Source organism: Diabrotica undecimpunctata, chromosome 2 (genome assembly GCF_040954645.1).
Source record: "Diabrotica undecimpunctata isolate CICGRU chromosome 2, icDiaUnde3, whole genome shotgun sequence".
In the NCBI taxonomy this organism is placed as follows: Eukaryota; Metazoa; Arthropoda; class Insecta; order Coleoptera; family Chrysomelidae; genus Diabrotica; species Diabrotica undecimpunctata.
This window is the reverse complement of record NC_092804.1, coordinates 108762720-108784296: the sequence shown is the minus strand read 5'-3', so window position 1 is coordinate 108784296 and position 21577 is coordinate 108762720. Positions and strand designations below refer to the sequence as shown.

Below are 21577 nucleotides of genomic sequence, written 5' to 3'. Positions count from 1 at the left end.
TGGGAAAATGAGGGGTTTTGTTAGTGATGTATGGAATAACTAAATTAAGTTAATGTGTTCAAACACATGTAAATGTACCTAGAAGAAATATAATAAAAGTATGAGCAACCTATCCACAAATACAAGAAAAAATAAAAATAAGCTCAATAACAATAAATATATTGTTTAATAATTTTGACAAATTTCATTTCTACTTCCTTAGAATGTATTTACTATACTCAGGTTATAGTGACAGCAAAAAAGAAAAGTAGTATTACTGAATTGTTACAGATCTTAGTAAAATAGGATAAAATATATAAATGGATACACAATAATGTACTTACCTAGAGAAAAACGCAACTAAAAATAAAATTGGAAGTTTCATCATAATTAAATCGTGAAAAAATCCTCGATATGAAGCAAAACGTTTATATACACTAACAAAATAATATGTTTTGTGCGGTCGTAAAAATCTATCTAATACTAGTATCCTTTTCTTATCTATGTTTACTTTTAAATATCGAAGATGTCGATTTTATGAGGTGTATTTCGAAAAGGTGATTCAAGATCTATATATTACTTCACACCTGCCTAGCCATATACCTTTATGAATAATAATTATTATTAATTTCAATAACTGTCAGCTCTGTCAGTTTTTTGCTATATATTGATAGAGTTTACTTATAGACCAGTGATTAAATACTGATTGGTTGATTAACATACAGAGTAAATTACTGTCAACGAGGCGGAAGTTTATAGCAAAGAATTATAATACAAGATAATTTTTTTTAAATGTGTAGTTTAAAAAAGTTATTTTCTACTAACAAATCAAATCGTAACAAATTTACTCTTACTTTTAAATCGTTGCACAATAGTTTATTGAGACTATCATCTACTGGTGTTCAAAATCTACAGTTTTAAAAAAACTAATATCCAAATTCTCACGGTAAACGTAAATTATTCTTCGAAGACGAAATAACATCAAACCCTACACAGAAACAACAATCTTCGGAATTGGATAATAATCAACCCTTCATAAGCATTCAGTCAGTAAATAAATCAGGTATGTATTATATTTACTAATTATTTATTTACTATATTTACCATTGTATGATTTTCACTCCACTTTCGCCTTTATTGTCATCTACCTTTATAAGGATAAAAGCGGCTTTTATTGCTAATAGACGCATTGGTGTGATTAAAACGTAGGCTACTACCTGCTATATTTAAAGTAAATGACGAGTGTTTACTGTTGGACTAAACTTTTCTTGAGATGTACAAGTACTAATCTCTATATACAAGATTTCTTGAGATATACAAGTCTCTATACAAGTACTAATGGATAGAATATTTTGAGAAATAAATTGTAGTAATTTATTTCAGAAATACACAAAAACACCGATGTCCCACAAATAGCATGTTTACAAAACAATAATACCGATGGTCATAATATTGAGACTCCACCAACCTTGGAAGGAATAGGTTCGTATTTGAATTAGTTATTTTCAATAATATTAATTTGCAAGACACCACTAGTTGATAAAATATAGATAATGGTAGAGATTTTAGAAAAGCGTAGACGATAGACTATAGCAAACATGATCATTACACGGCTCTGAAATGCTCAACTTGCGAGTGTTTTGGGTGCTTCAATTGTATGTACCTTCATAATATTTTATTGTCAGTATTTCTATTATTTATTCTTGTTATATTAGCCCTATTATGAAATATAAATAAAATAGCATCTCTTTTATTTCAGTTGACACTGTCACAGAGTTTCAACGGACTATTGATAGCAATGTAATAACAAACACAATGGAAAATTTAGTCGCCAAAGATGCTGCTTTTGGTCCTACTAATATTAAGGAAAATACAAAACAATCCAAACCACCCAGACTTAACAAAAAGACATATTGTGAATTTTTCTCCGATAATAAGGACCCGTTTTTTACTGATGATTCTAGTTCGTGAAGTGATACATCTACCCGTAATAAGAGACCTAAGAAAAAGATAGTCAAAAAAACACAGAAGGTGAGTAAGGAGTTAGCCAGTAAAACAGATGATATTGACATAGTTGGCGAAAAAGGTAAAAGAACAAAAAGAATAAATTATAGAAAGAATAGAAAGGATCTTAAAAATAGAGGTCAAGAGTATACCCGAGCAGATAGAACAGCACGTTCTAAAAGAGAAATTAAACCTAATCCTTGTATCGGAAAAAATGTGGTAATGGCTGCCAGAATGTACCCGAGGAACAAAGCTTGTCATTGTTTCATCATTTTTGGAGTTTAAGTAGTGCTAGACAACGCGATTGGATTGTAAATATGAACCGACGAAATTCTATCAAGAGAAAACGTTCAAAAGATAGTGGGAAACGTTCTTTTTCGTACGAATATTACATTAATGATAACGAATATAGACAAAGAGTCTGCTAGCAGTTAACATCCTAGATATTACACAAACTTATGTGCATTATATACTAACAAATTTAATTGAGGGATCTGCAAAAGATGATCTAAGAGGTAAAATCATACCTTTTTTTTTGATGAGGGTGAAAATGTTCTAAACACCATACCATTGCTCGGCGTGTATTGGATTCAGGGCAGAGGAAAACATCTGAGCCCATTTCTCCCTATGTAGAGGAGGTCCTGCAAACGGATGCCTTTTTGTTGCCCTGCCTACCAAATAAAACCACCCATTCTTCGTCAAGACACTTAGAAACTTAGAAACTTAGAAATGCCTTGCGCTGCCTGAATTACACTGCCATATACACATATCTACATACATATTCATACATAATATACAATGATAACTAGTTTTAAATGGAGGTGAATTGCCCCAGATCACTCTCATCCTGTCTCAGTTTCTTTCTCTATCATGGACTTTCTCTTCATAATTTTTGTTACTTGGTCTATAAGAAATTCAAAGTTCTCTCTGCTTTCCATTGCGACACGTATCAAGTTGTCAGAGGATATCTCTCCTAGCTTTGTTCGCATTATATGTTGTTCCGACGCAAACACCTTGCACCTAAAGATACAATGCTCCGCATTGTCTTCTACGTTACATATGATACAATTATCATCGCTGGTTTTTCGTATACGATACGTGTAAGACCTGAAAGATCCATGTCCGGTCAGGAACTGCATAAAATTAAAATTTACTCATTTGAACTTACATTTGTACCACTCTATCACATTGGGTATTAGTTTTTTGGTCCATTGTGCCTTGTCTATCTGTGCCTCCCATTCTGCTTGCCATTCTGTTAGTAATTGTTCTCTAATGGTGACTCTGACCTGAGGTAGATGGCCGTCTCGAGAGTTATAGAGCGTCTGCCGTTCTTTAGCTAGGAGGTGAATAGGGAGCGTGCTCGCTATTACCTGTAGTGCCATCGTTGAAGTAGTCCTGTACGCACTTGTAACTTTTAATAGAGGCTTTCGCTGGGCTCTGGTTATCATGTCTCTGTACTTTTTGTAATTTAGTACGTCTGCCCAAATGGGGCTTCCATATAATATAGTCGACTGTACCACTTGCAGGTACATTCTTCGTTTTTGGCTGCTTGGGCCTCCTATATTCGGCATGATTCTTTGTAGGGCTGCCGTTCTTTCTTCCGCCCTCTGGACTACATTTGTCAGGTGTTTTGTGAACCTTAGGCCTGTGTCGATGTATATGCCTAGGTATTTTGCACAATTTGTAGGGATTATAATAATACTACCAATTTAAAAAGTCATCTCGGGTCTTCGTCGTGGTCCTTTTAGTATGACCACTTCCGTTTTGCTTCCTGCTAGTTCGAGATCATTTCTAGCCATCCAGCTGTTGACTTTTCTGAAGCATGTGTTGACTTTATCCTCGATTTTCCAGTTCATGTCAGTCATGACTAGTCTCGCCAGGTCATCTGCGTATACAATAGCTAGAGTATCTCTATCATAGTCTATTTCTAGTACTCCGTTATATAATATATTCCAGAGTGTCGGACCTAATACAGAACCTTGCGGTACGCCGGCTGTTGACTTATGTTCTGTATTTTTTGCCACTGTAACGTATCTATTAGTAAGATACCTTTTAATGATATTGATGAGATATCCTGACACTCGTGTTGATTCCAGTTTTGTTATGATATGTGCCCAGTTGGCAGAGTTGAAGGCATTCTTTACATCAAACATAACCAGTATAGCCCATCTTTTCTTTGTGTTTTTTACAGTATCGGTTAAACTTTTTACCGCGTCTATGGCTGATTTAGCTTTTGTAAATCCGTATTGTCTGTTGGAGATAGTCTCTCTTTTACTTAATTCATCTTCTAGACGATTTTTGACAATATTTTCGTATAGTTTTCCCAGACAATCTAATAAACATATAGGCCTGTACGAATTGGCTTTGTCCGGGTTTTTACCGGGTTTATGTATTAGTGTAAGTTTAGCTAGTTTCTTTAGTATCCAAATTTTTCCATGCTTTTTCCAGTCCCGATCTTTAGATCGCAGTGTTTTCTGGTGATTAGCTCTAAAACTGTGGAAACCTGCTGCATTTTGTGTTGGCGGAAGCTATGATAATTTAAATGTAATTTTGGTCACTGTTTTGGCGAATCGTTTGAATCTCATGCTGTCAGACAATTATCTTTATTTCCACCATATAAGAAGACAAAAAAACGTTCGCTAACGACAGTGGGCAACGATGGCTTTTTCACTGAGAAATAATGCTGTTTCGTCAGCTAACTCAAGATGGTTCTGTAAAATTTTGATGAATTTAAGTTTGCCGATCTTATAATCTCCTGAGGCTATGTCGCATACTGAAAAAGCATGGGGAATGCTTCATAATGCCGTGAGCAAGCCATAAATGTTAATGTTCTCTGCTACGACAGTCACAGAATCGTACGTTTGGAGAGCAGCAAACCTATAACGCATGATGACTATATCTGTGAGAGATAGATTAAATTACCAATTAGACCTTCAAGTGAAGCAGGTTGTGAACAGACCAGATGAAGAAATAAATAAAAAAACTAGAGAATCCAGTCAAACCGAATATAGATGAAGAGTGGCAGCCCATACAGACAGCCATGTCCGAAGCAGCAGAAAAGTGTACAGTAAGAGAGCATATAAAAAGACGGCAAAACTGGTTTAATGAAGAATGTAGGAATATTTTAACAAGAAGAAATAGAGGAAAACTACAAAGAGATAAAGAAAATACCCAAAATGAGATCGAAAACTATGTGGCAAAAAGAAGGGAAGTAAAAAAAAATTGCAGAAAAAACAAAAGAAAATTAGAAACATAGAAAAAGCCTGTAAGCAAAGAGGTTAAAATTTCCACAGTATTGCAGGAACAAAAAAGGCTTACTTCTAAGTGAAACAACAGAAAAATTAAACAGATGAGCGGAATATTTCAAAGATCTATTAAATACAAAGTAACAAGAGGAACTTGAGGGAAATGAGAATTGGAAAGAAGATGCAGAACTAACGTGCGAGGAATTAACTTGAATGAAGTCAAAGAAACAATAAGTGACCTAAAAAATAACAAAAGAGCAGAAGAAAGTGGTATCCCAGCGGAGATTTTTAAGGAAGGTGGCGAAAGATTGAAGGAAAGAATATTTCCTTATTAAACCTACCTATTACCTATAGAATATTATAGAATATTATAAATTAAACGATGCTATATGAGGCCAGAAAAACAATAGAAATACCAGAAAAGCTTATAAGTCTAGTGAAAATAACGCTTAGGAACACGATGAATAGGATAAGAATGTAAGAAAGCTTTTTAAGACAGTTTACAGTGAAAAGAGGTTTAAAAGAAGGGGATCTGCTATTAACGAATTTATTCAACCTAGTAATAAAACAAATCGTAAGAAGATCAAATATAAGCACAAACAGGACTATTTTTAATAGCAGGGAACAGTGCATAGCATACGTGGATGATGTGGTGATACTAGCAAGAAAAAAAACATTTAGAAAAAGTTTTCCATAAATTTAAAAAAGAAGCGAAAAGATACGGATTAATAATAAACCAAACAAAAACGCAATATATGGAAATGAGAGGAGACATAATAAATCATAACAAATATATCAAAATAAAGGGAGCAGAAACTGTCTATAGTTTTGACAAAGTGTCAGAATTTGAATACTTGGGAATAACCATAACGAACATGGCAAAAGAAGAAAAAGAGACACACAAAAAATTATTGAAGGGAAGCAGAGCGATAGGGTCACTAAATGCATTACTGAAAGCAAAAAATGTGTCAAAAACAGCTAAACTACGAGTCTATGAGACAGTAATCAGACCCATAGTGATGTATGCCAGTGGAACGTGGATTATGAACCAGTAAAAAGAAAAGAAAGTGTAGATCTGGGAAAGAAATTTGTTCAGAAAAATCTTCGAAGGAATAAAGGCAGCAGAGAATAATTGGAGAAGACGAACGAATAAATTAATATTGAGGGTGTATGGAAAACCAGAAATTACAGCAAAAATACAAGCCCAAAGAGCTAAATGGCTTGGTTACATTATACGAATGCCAGAGAATCGAAATGTTAAAACTCCCTGCAGGAGAGAGAAATAAGGAAAAAGAAGAGGACGTCAAAAGAAGAAATGGTTAGAAGCAGTCAAGCAAGACTCAGTAGAAATAGGCGTGAGGAATTGGAGAGAAAAAGCAAGCGACCGAAAAAATGGAGGGAAATAACCAAGATTTAGAAGCCAGGGGCCTAATATATATATGGTTTTTTATATTATTCTTTTTAGATAAATAGCGAAACGTCTTCAAATAAATAGATGAAGTAGCCACCTTCTTTGTCTTTTTCTCCACCTTTTGACCGACAAACTCTCCACTCTCCGAGTGATCCTTAATTTATATATGTATATATATATATATATATATATATATATATATATATATATATATATATATACACAAGAAATACTGGATATTAGTGACTGTCGATATAAACAAACAACAAAGTTTATTAGGGCTGCAGTCAAAAAGTTTGGCCGGGATGTTACAGAAACACTCTTTTGACTTTTGGTCTATGTTTCGGAATTGTTTTATTCTTTTTTCAAGACACTGTAATTAGAATAATGTGTAAATATTTACAATACATCACAAATTGTCATTGTAACTTACTAGTCGTTGAGATTATTTTATATAAAGCTATGACACTCAACATTAATAACACACATATAAAATATAACATATAAACTAATGAACAAAATACATTTTAAAATTTAGTTAATGATAGTAAAACTTCGTTAGTGACATCTTTTAATGGTGTGTTTTAACTGATCCATAGAGAACAGAAAAAAAAAACAAAAATAGTATTGTAACGAAATAGCCAATCTCCGATACGTCATAATTCTTAGAAGGAAAGATCTAAAGAACTCAAGATATGGTATTTCAATACCGCCCGTCTTCGATGCGCTTTCGATGAGACGAATTAGAGATGGGACTACTCCAGAATATTCTCGAACATAATACGTTTGGTATATATATGTAACGATGTAGGAGTAGAGTTAGTTAATAAGAGAGTACCGAACTGTAAACTTTAAATAAATATATTTATATAAATTTGAACCGCTCGTTTTATTTAATCTCGCTACAGTTGGTGTCAGGTGTGGGGTAAAAAAAATAAATTCAGCAGTGACTTTTGAAAAAGACTTTTGAACTTTTAAAAAGTATAAGTATTGTTCGTCGGGAACATCCGCGTAGTTCGGTAGTGATATTTGTACGAAAGAACATTTAAAAAGTACGTGTGTGCCCGACCAAAGATGCTGCTAGTACAACTTTCAGTAAAACAGTTGCATGAGCAACTGGAAGAATGCGATGAAAACTGCAGCGGGTCCAAGAAGATACTCCAAGAATGACTGAAGACTCTTCTCAACAAGAATGGAGAAGACCCAGAAACATTCCAGTTCCAGTCAGCAGAAGAAGCAGTTTTAACGAAAATAAAAATGAGCCGCAAATGATTATTGAAGAAACTTCAACAAAAAATGATGATAAATTCGAGAATGTTTCCAAAAGATTCGATGAAACGTCTCAAATGATCGAAGAAACTTCTCAAATTATTAAAGAAACAGCTAGACAAGACGACGAGAAATTCGAAAATATGTCGATTCGACGAAATATGGAATCAAAACAATGAGAAATTTGAAGAAGTCTCAAGAACATTCGATGAGATACAGAAAAATGTAAACGACAAGATAGAAGACGTAGAAGAGAAGATCAAACAGTTAGAGAGCATGATAACCAATACAAAAGTGTTACCACCAATTGATACAGTAGCCTTAGATCCGGTAGTGAAAGAAGAACCACCTAGAGACGAAACGACACATCATATGCGATTCAAATTGCCACCATTTGATGGAAAGTCTTCTTGGTCCATATACCTTAGACAATTTAAAGCTATTGCGACAGCCAATCATTGGACAGAACACGAAAAAGCTATTTTCTTAACTGCTGCTTTATGAGGTGATGATGCGGATATCCTAAGATCGATTCCTAAGGGTCAAGAAAAATGTTACCAGATCTTGTTCACTCGACTAGACAAACGTTACGGCCCATCTACAACAAGTCTATAAAATACAAACAGGAAGTAGAATCCAACGAGCAAGTGAGACTTTGCAAGAATTTGAAGCAGATATTGGTCGTTTAGCGCTGTTGGCCTATCCAGAGGCACCAGACAACATTTTGGAAGAAATTGCTGTAGATGCCTTCGTGAACGGGTTAAGAGAAAGTGAACTAAAGAAAGCTTTACGACTAGCAAGATCGAAAGTTTTAGATGAAGCGCTTGCTATTGCCTTGAAACATGAAACAGCTAGTCAAGCTTCACGGAGCTATCGAGTACGAACCTCTGAAGAGAGCGACGAACAAAACGAGAAACGTCTGGAGGAAATCGTACGGAAAGTAGTTCGTAACATGATGCCGAAGAGACGTGAACCCAGATGTTGGAACGGTAACGACGTAGGTCACATTCGTTGTAAATTGCATGAAAATAATATAACAGTCAGAAAGCTAGAACAGATCGAACAATGGGCTGGAAAAAGGCATTCAAATGCTGAGGCTCAGTCAAGACGGCCATACAGTGTAATCGTAATCATTGTCTTGAATTAGAAGAATGACTTTGCCCCGTGAGACGAACCACCGTCATTAATGATCAATGGCAGCCTCTACAGCTACAAGACGCTCAAGCGGATAATCCATGTATAAAAAGAGTATTGGATTGGATGCGTCGAAGTGAAAGACCTTCTTGGCAAGACATTAGTGCATGTAGTCCCGAAGTCAAGTGTTACTGGAGTCAATGGAATTGCCTAGTGCTAAAAGATGATCTTTTGTATAGAACCTTTGAGAACGATGATGGTACAGAATATAAGCTTCAGTTGATTGTACCTAAAAATAAAGTGTCAGAAGTATTGCGTCAGTTACATGACGGTGCATCAGGTGGACACTTTGGTATTACGAAGACTCTGCAAAAGGTTCTAGAACGGTTCTATTGGGTGAACTGTAAAGACGATGTAAGAAGATGGTGCCGGAAATGTGAACTGTGTGCAACCAGTAATGATCCAGTTTGTAAAAAGAGGGCACCCATAAAACAGTACAATGTTGGTAGTCCTATGGAAAGACTAGTAATTGACATTTCAGGTCCACTTCCAGAGACAAATGAAGGAAATGGACTGAGGCCTATGCGATACCAAATCAAGAAGCTGCTACCGTTGCAGAGGTACTTGTTAAAGAATTCTTTAGCCGATTTGGTGTTCCTTTGGAGATCCACTCTGACCAAGGGCGAAACTTCGAGTCAACCCTTTTCCAAAACGTTTGTAAATTGATTGGTGTCAATAAGACCAGAATGACACCCCTGCATCCTCAATCAGATGGAATGATCGAGAGGATGAACCGAACGATGGGTAAACACCTGTCCAAAGTTGTATCAGAACATCAAAGAGATTGGGACCAGCACATTAATTTATTCCTAATGGCCTACCGCTCGGCCGTGAATGAAACTACAGGCCAGACTCCAACCTGCCTGATGTTAGGTCGTAAAGTTCGTTTGCCCTGCGACCTAGAGTTTGGCTGCAGACCTTCTGAAGAACATGTTGCAAACGAAGATTATGTCGACCGCCTGAAGTTGAATGAATAACATTCATGAACTTGCCCGACAACACATCGAGTTAGCCAGTGACAGAATGAAAGTTTAATATGATTCTCCATGCAAGATTGAAAGCTATGAACTAGGTGATCTTGTTTGGCTTTATAATCCACAGCGTCGTCGAGGCTTGTCTCCTAAACTGCAAAGACAATGGGAAGGTCCGTATGAAATTAAAAAGAGAATAAATGACGTAATATACCGAATTAAGAAGTTGCCGAAAGGTAAACCAAAAGTAGTTCACATAAATCGTCTTGCTCTATATACTTGCTCAAATGAAACAGAAGAAGCACGAACCCTTCAACATGAAATCAAAGATGACCGACGACCAAGCTTTAATGAATTTATGTCAAATTACGCAGGCAGAAAGAGTGCTAGATTTGGCGAGACGGCAGAAGTTCAGCAGGATCTTTTTAGTGTTCCGCATAACGTCTCTCTAGCCCACTGTGTTGCTCAAGATCTTGAGATGATTAAAGGAATCACATCTGTATTCTATAGGAAGTTCGGTCGTTTGGACGAGTTAAAAAACCAGCAGCCCAAAGTTGGAAGGGTACTGAGATTAGAAGATGGTCCTCGATATTTGCTGTATATGGTGACCAGGAAGTCGTATACAGACAGGGCAAGCTACGAGGATATATGGCGTACTCTAACTAATTTGAGGAAAATCGTGTGCAATTATGACATCAAGAATTTGGTCTTACCCAAGATAGGCCATGCACTAGAAAACCTGGACTGGAAGATTGTCAGAAGCATGCTTGAAGTGATCTTCCGAGAAACCAGCGTACGAATTACTGTGTGTTGTATTAACCCGAAGAGATCGCGTCCTTCAAAATCTGTAGACTGTTATTTCTTCTTGAGGGGGTTCATTCAGAGCTGGAGAGCTCTGTAGATTCCGCCATCCTACATATGGAGTTGCCGATCGGGACGTTCAGATATAAGAGGGGAGCAGTGTAACGAAATAGCCCATCTCCGATACGTCATAATTCTTAGAAGGAAAGATCTAGAGAACTCAAGAATTGGCATTTCAATACCGCTCGTCTTCGATGCGCTTTCGATGAGACGAATTAGAGGTGGGACTACTCCAGAATATTCTCGAACATAATACTTTTGGTATATATATATATATATATATATATATATATATATATATATATATATATATATATGTAACGATGTTAGGAGTAGAGTTAGTTGATAAGAGAGTACCGAACTGTAAACTATAAATTAATATATTTATATAAATTCAAAACGATCGTTTTATTTAATCTCGCTACAGTATGATTAAAATGTAATTAGGTGTTCTTCTTGTTATATTAATGGAAGTGGTATATTAAACTTGTCTTGATGGTATGCAACATGTTTTGATTGCAGGTGTATTATGGTGTGTATATGTAAAAGTAAATCTTTATTTTATTTTTGATGTTTTGTCAAAAGTGATTTCCTTGGTTGGTAATGTAATGAAATTTCTTATAAATATTATATGTAAGCATACTTAGGTTTGGTCTGAACTTTAAAGCCATGTTAAATAATAATTATTTACTTTTATGTTAGAGTTGTATTTTTAAATCGAGATGTACTAGGTCCTAGGCGATATTTAGAGTAGTTTTACCTTCGCCATTTTAGTAAACATTTGCTTAATTTGGTTCAGACAATTATTAATACCACTCAATTTAAAACATGTTTTTTTTATTTAATTAATGGCTTTGGATAACTTGCTCCTTTCAGCCACGATAATGTATTTGACTACTTGAATTTGTTAATGATGTATTGACCTATTGCATTTGTTAACAAAATAGTACTTCGCATGGAGGTGAATTAAAAGTATAATGTAAACATCAGTATCACAAGAATCAGTATATTAATAAAAATCCATACATTCATTCGTTCCATACAGTGCCCTAACCAACTTAAAGTGAATATTTAGAACCAACAAGGGATTAAATAATATAGGAATAAAATTTGGTTAAGCCTAATGTCATGCCGAGAGGTATATAAAATGGAAGATTGACACTAAGGAAGAGGTATTTGTTTTTATCAGATTTTCCAAAAGATACTTAATAGCAGCATCATTATATATGCACCCGAACATCCAATGATTGATATCGTCAGTGTTACCATTACAATCACAAAGTTCTGTTTTACTTAAATTAAATCTATGAAGATAGGCTTTCACAGTAGCATGATTAATAAGGCATCTAACAAACATTGAATATACTCTTCTATTGGGATGACTTCTTGCAGCAAAAGGCGCAGTAGGTAAAACAGGGTGAATTTTTGTATAAAGGTTGTTACTTCTGTTTCAAAAAGCATTCCATTTAATTTCCCAGTTTTCTTTTAATTCTTGTTTACGCAGCGAGACTAAATCACTTCTATTGAGCCAGCTAATTTCTAATCCTTTTGAAGCCGCTTCCTTTCCAAAATAATCTGCTTTGGTGTTACCCGGGATACCAGCATGTCCTTTTACCCAAATGAAAGAGACTGAATTATTTCTTTTAAGTAGCTTTAGTTGATTTTCTAAAATTTTGACGATAATACTGTTTTTGTACAAATGCTTATGCGAATTATCTAAAGCAGACAACGCAGATTTTGAATCCGACATGATTACTATTTGTTAATCAGACATTCTTTTCTCAATAGTCCATTCCAGAGCTTGATATATTGCAAACAGTTCTGTTAACACAGATATGTCGGATATTTTTTGCAATAGGTAGGATTGGTTATTACTTTGACATTTAATGATCAACTTTTCAGCTAAAAAAAGACGTCATAAATGTAATGGAGGTTCCATACATTCGGCTAATAGATTTTCAGTACGTGTAGAATTAAGTGCACCTAAAACCAAACGTAGAGCTTTGTACTGGATTCAGTCTAATTTTTTAAGTCTAGTATTTGTAGCAGACCCATATAAAAAGCAACCATAGTCAAGAACTGACCTGGTATATGCTCTATAAAACATTAGATTAACCTTAGGATCGGCGCCCCATTGGTGACGGTTAACTACTTTTAAAACATTTAGGCTTTTTTCGCATTTAATTAAACAGTTAATATGTTCGTCCCATATTAATTTAGTATCAAGTGTGACGCCAAGATAAGTAAAGTGTTTTTGGACAGGTATACTTCCAATGCTGGATATATTCGGTAAGCGATGACGAGTAAACAACACCACGGCGGATGTATTCGAAATAAGTTTCAACCCTTGGTTAAGAAATTATTCTCTTGCACTGTACATTATTCGTTTTATTGAATCAATACATTCCTGATAAGAATTTATAGAAGTGTAAAGACAGAAATCATCGGCGGATTGTAAAATATTACAATTAATTCCCATACCATGTAGATCCATATTATGTAGATTAAACAAGAGAGGAATAAGCACAGATCCCTGCGGCAAACCTTGATAAACTATCCTTGGATCAATCTATTTATTATTGCACCGAATGAATACGTGTCTATTAACAAATAGATTAAACAATACCTGTGCACATCTAGCTGGGACTCCTATATATCTTAGTTTCTCGAAAAGTAAGTTTAAGATAACATTGTCATATGCTCCCGAAATATCTAGAAAAAGTGATGCCAAATAATTATTATTTGAGTAGGACAATTGGATATCAGTAGTTAATTGTGACAGACAGTCGATGGTTCCTTTATTTCTCTGAAAGCCTAACTGAGCTACCGGGAATATGCCTTCTTTTTCACACCACCATTCCAATCTAGTTTTAAGAATCCGTTCAAGTGTTTTTAATAGACATGACATCAGAGAAATGGGTTTTAAAGAAGTACAATCATTTATTTTAGGTATAAAAATATGTTTTTATTATCCTATATTTATGGTGAAATCTATCAGAATTTAGTGTAAAGTTCCAGAAATAAAAGTGGATAAAAGTCAATTTTGATTTATGCAAGGCAGGTCCACAACAGCAGTTTTTATTATAAGACATCTAATAGAAAAATTAACTGCAAAAAAGAAAGACTTGCATTAAATATTTATTAATCTTATAAAGACATATGACAGAGTTTCCAGAAACCTAGTCTTGTGGACACTAAGTACGAAAGGAGTGCTGAATATGTGAGGGTAGTAAAATCCATATGTGAGAGGGTAACAATTAGAGTTAGAACAAATAACAAATTAAAATAATTAATATCTAATAATGGGCTTTAGATAATTTAGAACTTTTTATAAGAAATATTATTTTTTTATAAAACTAAAAGTAAAAAAGTTTTCCATATGGTGCATATTTAATTAGACCATAAGGTAAACTTTTTATATTTCATAAAAAAAAGTTATTTCTAAAAATCTAAAGATATCTACTACTTGTTAAAAACCAAAATTAAGATTATTACCCAAATCTGTGCCTTCTACGATTTTCAAAGCAAACAGACAATGAATAAACAGACAAGGGGATCTAAAATTGCATTCCACATCATATCGATTTATCATAGTAAGAACCTTTTATGAACTGGCTTCTAATACTCCAAATACGAGTAAATAAATATCAAGAAAAGACAGATAAGATTTAATTTCACGTATAGTGCCTTTACAATTCGCTTATAAGTATTACGTCGTTTTAGAACTCATCAAAGCACCTTAGTAGGAAGTCCTGAACGCGAAATCAAATATTTTACATCAATGAATATAAGATGCATACAGCGACATAAAAAAATAAAGCAATAAGTAAAAAATCCAAAGATTTCTAATTCTTCTAAATGTGTCTATCTTCTAGAGATATAAGCTGCCACTTTGACCCATCTTATTCTACTCACAGCAGCTCGAAATAGATCTGTTGACGTTGGACCAGTCCACTTCCTAAGATTGGCCAGCCAGGATATACGTCTACGTCTAGGGCCTCTCTTACCCTCAATCTTGCCTTGTAGAATCAACTGTAGAAGTCGGTATTTATTATTATGCATGATGTGGCCGACGTAAATCAATTTTCTGTTCTTTTCGGTGTTAATAATTTCTTTGTCTTTTCTTAGCCTCTGGAGAATAGTTATGTTACTTGTGTGGTGTATATATGAGACCCTTAACATACATCGGTAGCCTCACATTTCAAATGCCTCTATTCGTTTTATGGCATCTTCTGTAAGGCTCCAGTTTTCAACTTCATAGAGGAGGACACTAAAGACGTAAAATCTAAGAATTATTATGCGTATATTAATACTTAAAGATAATTTACAGATAATCTTCCTAAGGCTGTTGAAAAAGCTTCTGACTTTTTCAATATGAGTTTTGATTGAGTTTACCGAAAGTACAAGCTGATGATAGCTGCAAATATCAAACATGAAACAAAAAATTTCGGTTTAGCAGTGTTGGCATGTTTTTCTAATGTAGATGCTGTATGCTTCTAATATAAAAAGATAAAGCTTTAGAAAAGCACATTTTGTTTTTATAATATGTTATGAATTCTGCAATTTTTGATTTATATGAAACAAGAATGAGTAAATATTTGTTTCTTTTGAGATTAATTATTAAAGTTAATTATTAATTATTTTTTTTTGGAATTACCCTTTGATAGATTAGGGAATAGATTTGGCAATCGTCAGATCAGCAGTTGCCAAATTGCAACAGATCTTTGCAATTAATCTCGAGAGTGACAAATATTTACTCGTTATTGTTTCATATAAATTAAAAATTGCAGAATTCGTAAAATAGTATAATCGATATGTACTTTATAAAAGCTTTCTCTCTTTATATTTGAAGCATACAACAGATGCAATCTAAAAACACCCCAACACTGCCAAACCAAAATATTTTAATTCTTGGTTGACATTTGCGGCTATATTCAGCTTGTACTTTCGGTAAACTCAACCTTAATTTTTATTTCGTAGCTGTGATCCCAATAATTATCCTTAATATTGCAGCCCAAATAGCAAATTTTTTCCACTCTTTCGAACGGTGTATCGCCTATTGTAAATTTGGGCGTTTATGTAAGTGTTCTTACTAATAATCATTATTTTTATCTTCTTGCAATTTAGTTAGGCCGTATTTGTTACATGTTTCTATAAAGTTATCCATCATCGTTTGGAGCCCCTGCGCACTATCTGCCAGCAACACTGTATCGTTTGTATATCTAGTATTACTTATAAGTTGGTCATTTACAGCAATCCCATCCTCTGATTCATCCAAGGCCCCTCTAAAGATGTTTTCAGAGTATATGTTAAATAATGCCGGTGACAATTTCTACTACTTGTACTTGATTTTATTACTTGTTCGAAACCAAATTTAGATTGATACCAAAATCTGTGCCTTCTACGATTTTAAAAGCAAACAGACAATGAATAAACCGATATGTTTAATCTAAAATGGCTTTCCACATTACTTCCACAAGAAATTGTCATAAATTGAGTTCTAATACCCAAAATACAAGTAAATAAAGATATGGAAAAGGCCCTTTAAAATTTTATTTCACGTATAGTGCTTCTACATATTTTGTCCTTTTTAAGATTCATCAGAGCGCCTCAGTAGGAAGTCCTAAACTTGAAACCAAATCTTTTCTGTCAAAGAAAGTAATAATGAAACAACTTTCTAAATATGCATAAGGCGACGTCTAAAAATAAAGCAAAACGTAAAAATCCGAAGATTTCTACTATTTGTTCGAAACCATCTGGGACATATTGTAAGAGGAAGTCGATATAAAATATTACAACTGACCCTTAAAGGCAAAATAGAGAGCCGTAGAGGTGTAGGAAGAAAACAAGTTTCTTGGTTAAAAAACATTCGTGAATGGACTAAGATATCAAATGCAGGACAATTATTTCATATTGTTCGAAACCAAAATTCAGATTATAACCCAGATATTTGACTTTTGCGATTTAACTGCCGATGAATAAGGCTATATAAAGAATCTAAAATTGCAGTCCACATGATAGCGATCTATCTAAGTGACAACATTTTATGAACTGGCTTCTAGTACTTAAAATACGAGTAAATAAAGATATAGAAAAGAAAGTTAAGAGTTTATTTCACGTATAGTGCTTCCACAATTGGCTTATTCTTATTTCGTCCTTTTTGAGACTCATCAGAGCGCCTAAGTAGAAATCTCTAAACAGAAGAAATTTTACATTAAAGAAAGTAATAATGAAATATCTTCGTACAGATGCATACAGCGACGTCGAAAAATAAAGCAAAAAGTAAAATTCCGAAGATTTCTACTACTTGTTCGGAACCAAAGTTCAGATGCTTTTGCACACTGTTTGATTTATTTTTAGATGTCGCTGTATGCGTCTTTTGGAAGTTAACCTACTTCCTTTGGCGGCAAATATTTAATTTCACGTTTGGGGCTTCCTACTGACTCGCTCTCCTAGAAATGACATAAAACGTATAAGTGAATTGTAAAATCACTTTACATGAAACAAAATCCTAACTCTAAAATGAATGTTAGGGACTAGGATCTTATACTTACAATCCATGTTAAGTTGTAGATATTTATTAATCGATTCGCTGCCATTCGCTTCATTTTTTGAATTCTATAGCGTCTACAGCTCAATTTTATATTCTGAACTTATACAAAAATATTTAAAAAATTCTAAAACTTTTTACAATAGCCCTGTGTCTGAAAATGTTTTTGTTTCAATTTTGGAATAAGTATCTAATAAAAAATCAACAATGTCGATTTAAATTTAAACATTTATTGATAAAAAAATGTTAACATTTTGAGAGGATCTATATATTTTTTTCATGAAAAGATTTGAAACAATTAAAAGAAGGATGCACATTAATTCTAAAAAATCCCGCATCCAAAATTTGTGTTTATTTTATGAATTTTACATCTGTTTTGTGTAAGGAAATTTGGTAATGCAAAACGGATATATTTTGTAAAACAGATCGTGGAATTTTTCGAAATAATGTTCCCAACTTTGTCTGATCAGGTTTTGGTTGTCAAGGGTTGAGTAATAGATATATTGTCACAAAAGTTATTTGTAAACCCTAATAAACACAATGAAGGTATGCTTTCAACAAATTCATCAGCGTTAGACTGGATTTTGTTGTGGTGTTGACTGAATTCTATATAAAATCCATGCCTTAGAGATTGAAAAAAGTGAACAAAAATTTGCCACCACCATTTATTGTTACGCAGATTTAGGCTACAGTTAGCGATATTTCTATGCATTAAATCAGTACTTCCCATATGAGTATTATACTGCTGAAATTCGTAGGGAACGTCTACTATTATATGTTTTTTTCTACTGCAGAAATTCTGCTTGAACGCCATAACAATTTAAAGCCACATGAACGATGTCATTATAATAACTGATTTTTTCATTGTGTTTTTACTCAACGCTCATTTTCCAATTCTATTATGTCTAATAATGCCTGGGCAACAATATCCCAATTCACTTATGACGCTTATCAGTGGAAGTTCAGTAAAAACGTTGTCAATAAAAAAGTAAAATTTTTGATCTGCAAAATTATGCTTCACCCTCTCGGCAAAAGTTGTAAGTACAGATTTACCTAGCTCTAAGTTAATCTTTCCTAGTAAGGTTACTTTTCCTTGGTAAGTTTCGGTACCCACAAGATAATCATTTAGTACATTCTCAGACCAAAATTTAAATCCATATCTAATAGGACTGAATACTCTTTTTACAGCTATGGTGGCTGTAGTACGGTACCATGGATTTATCAACATGATATGGTTTCACCAACGGTCACATATTTTATAACTGAATTGTTTAAATGTTCTATAGTCTCATTTTATCATCATCATCATCACGTAGCGCTAAAACCCTGGGTGGGTCTTGGCTGACTGTACAACTTTTTTCCAAATTGTTCGGTCTTCCATCAACCTAGGGTCAAATGGAATGTTTATTTTCCGGAGATCTGCTTGGATGTTATTTCCCCATCGCATTCTGGGACGTCCGATTGGTATTTTGCCTGTGGGAATCTCCTCCCATATCAGTTTTACAAGTCTCTCGGTATGCAGTCTGTGAACGTGGCCTACCCATCTTAGTCGCTCTGATTTAATTTCTTGGACAGTATTGGCGTCATTGTAGAGTGCTTTTAATTCGATATTGGTTCTGATCTTATACTGGTTTGTGGTGATGGCATGGTGAGGTCCGAAAATTTTTCTAAGTATTTCTCGTTTAAAGCGTCTGAGCTTTTCTACGTTTGCTTTGGTCATGGTCCACGTTTCACATCCGTATGTTATTACAGGTCTGACGATGGATTTATAGATTTTTTATAGGGTTTGCAGATTGGATTCTGTCTTTTATTTCTTCAGTAACATCGTTGTCAGCTGTGATTGTGGTCCCCAGATACATAAAACGTTCTATTCTTTCGAAATTGAAGGTGTTGACCGTCACATTTTGTCCTATTCTGTCTCTTCATGTCGATCTATTTATACACATATATTTTGTCTTCTCTTCATTAATCTTCAGCCCTACTTTACTTGTTGCTCCTTCCACCTTGTTGAAGATGTCTTTCGTGGATAGGATGGAGTTTCCAACGAGATCTATGTCATCTGCATATGCGAGTAATAGCTTGGGGCCTTGAACCGATAGCAATTCTGTTTTTATTTTTTTATTTTTATTCTTTCTCTAATACAAGGTTAAAAAGTAGTGGAGATAACGCATCACGCTGTTTGAGTCCACTGTTGATTTCAAAGCTGCTTTCAGTTTATTATTTACACACGTACTTTAGATATTCCACCCCCCATACAGACTTTGGTCATCCAAATAAGAACTTCGCCATGGTATTCCATACTTGGCTTCTTTCTACGCTATCATATGCCTGTCGAAAGTCTATGAAAAGATTGTGTATGGGTCTGTTATACTCCCATCCCTTTTCTAGAAGTTGTCTCAGCGTGAAGAGTTGATCTATTATTGATCTGTTTGCCCTAAGACCGACTTGATATTCGCCTAGGACATTTTCAGCATAAGGGATTAGTCTACTAAGAATGATGTTTGAGAGGGTTTTATATGCCGTGTTTAGGAGTGAAATTCCTCTATAATTCGTGCATTTTGATTTTTCCCCTTCTTAGGGGATAGTCTCATTTTAGATAGTCTCATTTTAGCAAACTTATTATTTTTGGTAGCTAAGTGTCATCTGAAAAATGTAAATTTTGCAAAATTTCTCCAAACCTATTTCTCGACATTGCGTTGGTGATTGCTTCGTTTCTGAGATTCAAATCCAAACTCCAGTACATATCTTTTCTGGACCTTTTCTGGACCATAACCAGAAATCAGTAGGATTGCAAAGAATACTTTAAGTTTTTCTCTCTACCTCAAATAATTATGTCTTTGCACTTTTGTGTCGGGCATACTTTATTGTCTCGTCTTTTATGTACTCAAACAATTTTTCACACCACAAAAGTGTAAAGAAATCAATTGCACTATCACAGTGAACATTATTTCGATTTGAAAGTAAGATATTTTTTTGATGTTTATCTTGGGACAAGTCGCCACTTTTTCAGTTGTTTTGTCTATTTGATTTATTCGCTCTTTTATTAGATTGAGCCACATTTATTAGAAGTCCATCATCGCTCGTCGGGAACATATCTTCAGCCTCTTAGTGTCTCATATTGTGAAATAAGAATTGCCTCAGCTGAGGCGTTTAGTATCTTTGATGAAAACTTATCAGAAAAATCCTTGAAATTCACATCACCTGATGATTCAGAATCTCCATCAGAATCTTCCGCTGGAGAATAAATGTCGTATATGTCTGCAGAATCAAACTGCTTCTCATTTAGGTCATCAATTAGACTTTTCCTTTATCTATCTATCTATATAAGAATTTTTACAGCTATCGCCGCCTTCTCTCTTTTTGAGAGTACGAATCCTAAATATTTGAATTTGTCAGTGCCGTTTTTCATAAAAACATTTTATGAAAATAAAACGAGTTTCTAACGAGTTTCATAAAAACATTTTATGAAAATAAAACAAGTTTCTAACTCGTTTTATTTTCATAAAATGTTTTTATATCCATAATTACAAACTAAAAAACCCCAATTAGCAACATACCCAGCCAAGTTCCATTTTTGGATTATATAAAACTAGAGGTAACTCAGAGATTCAATTTGCGGTTAAGCATTTAAATGATACAGATATATTGTATAGGCATATAATATTACTTAAACTTACCCCGATTGCAATATTTTACAACAGAAGATAGCAATTATCAAGCTAGAAATTATACAACTGCACCTTCCTTAAAATTTTGATATGAATCACACAACAAAATACGAAAACAGTGGGTAAACACAAATAGTTTATTAGATTTAAGACCAACAGTAATATCTTGTAACCAGCAGCAAAACTAACAATTGTTCCAGATTGGGAACATAGCAGCTAATGGGTTAAGAAAAAAAATGGGCAACCGGTTTCGCAGTTACACGTTATTTAGCATCATCAGGCCCATTTATTATTTAAAATCTTTTTTATATCTTTTTTACTCGTATTTTAAGTATTAGAAGCCAGTGCATGAAAGTTTCACTTAGATGAATCGATATGATGTAAATTGCAATTTTAGATGCTTCATGTCGGTTTGTTCATCATCT

General features: G+C 34.2%; 1 protein-coding gene across 4 annotated transcripts in view; it reads right to left on the bottom strand.

Moving 5' to 3' along the window:
* The window catches only part of LOC140433395 (uncharacterized), a 57185-nt gene extending 56574 nt beyond the window's left edge, over positions 1-611 (bottom strand). For 2 of the 4 annotated variants that reach the window (XR_011949953.1, XR_011949952.1), the window contains exon 1: positions 324-610. Coding sequence is in view for 2 of the 4 variants with exons in the window: in XM_072521407.1 (XP_072377508.1) it covers positions 324-367 (44 nt within the window). In the remaining 2 variants the exon portion in view is untranslated. Of the gene's footprint in view, positions 1-323 lie in introns of all 4 variants that reach the window. The other 2 variants (XM_072521407.1, XM_072521408.1) reach the window with 1 other exon arrangement.
* Positions 612-21577: the final 20966 nt, after the last annotated feature.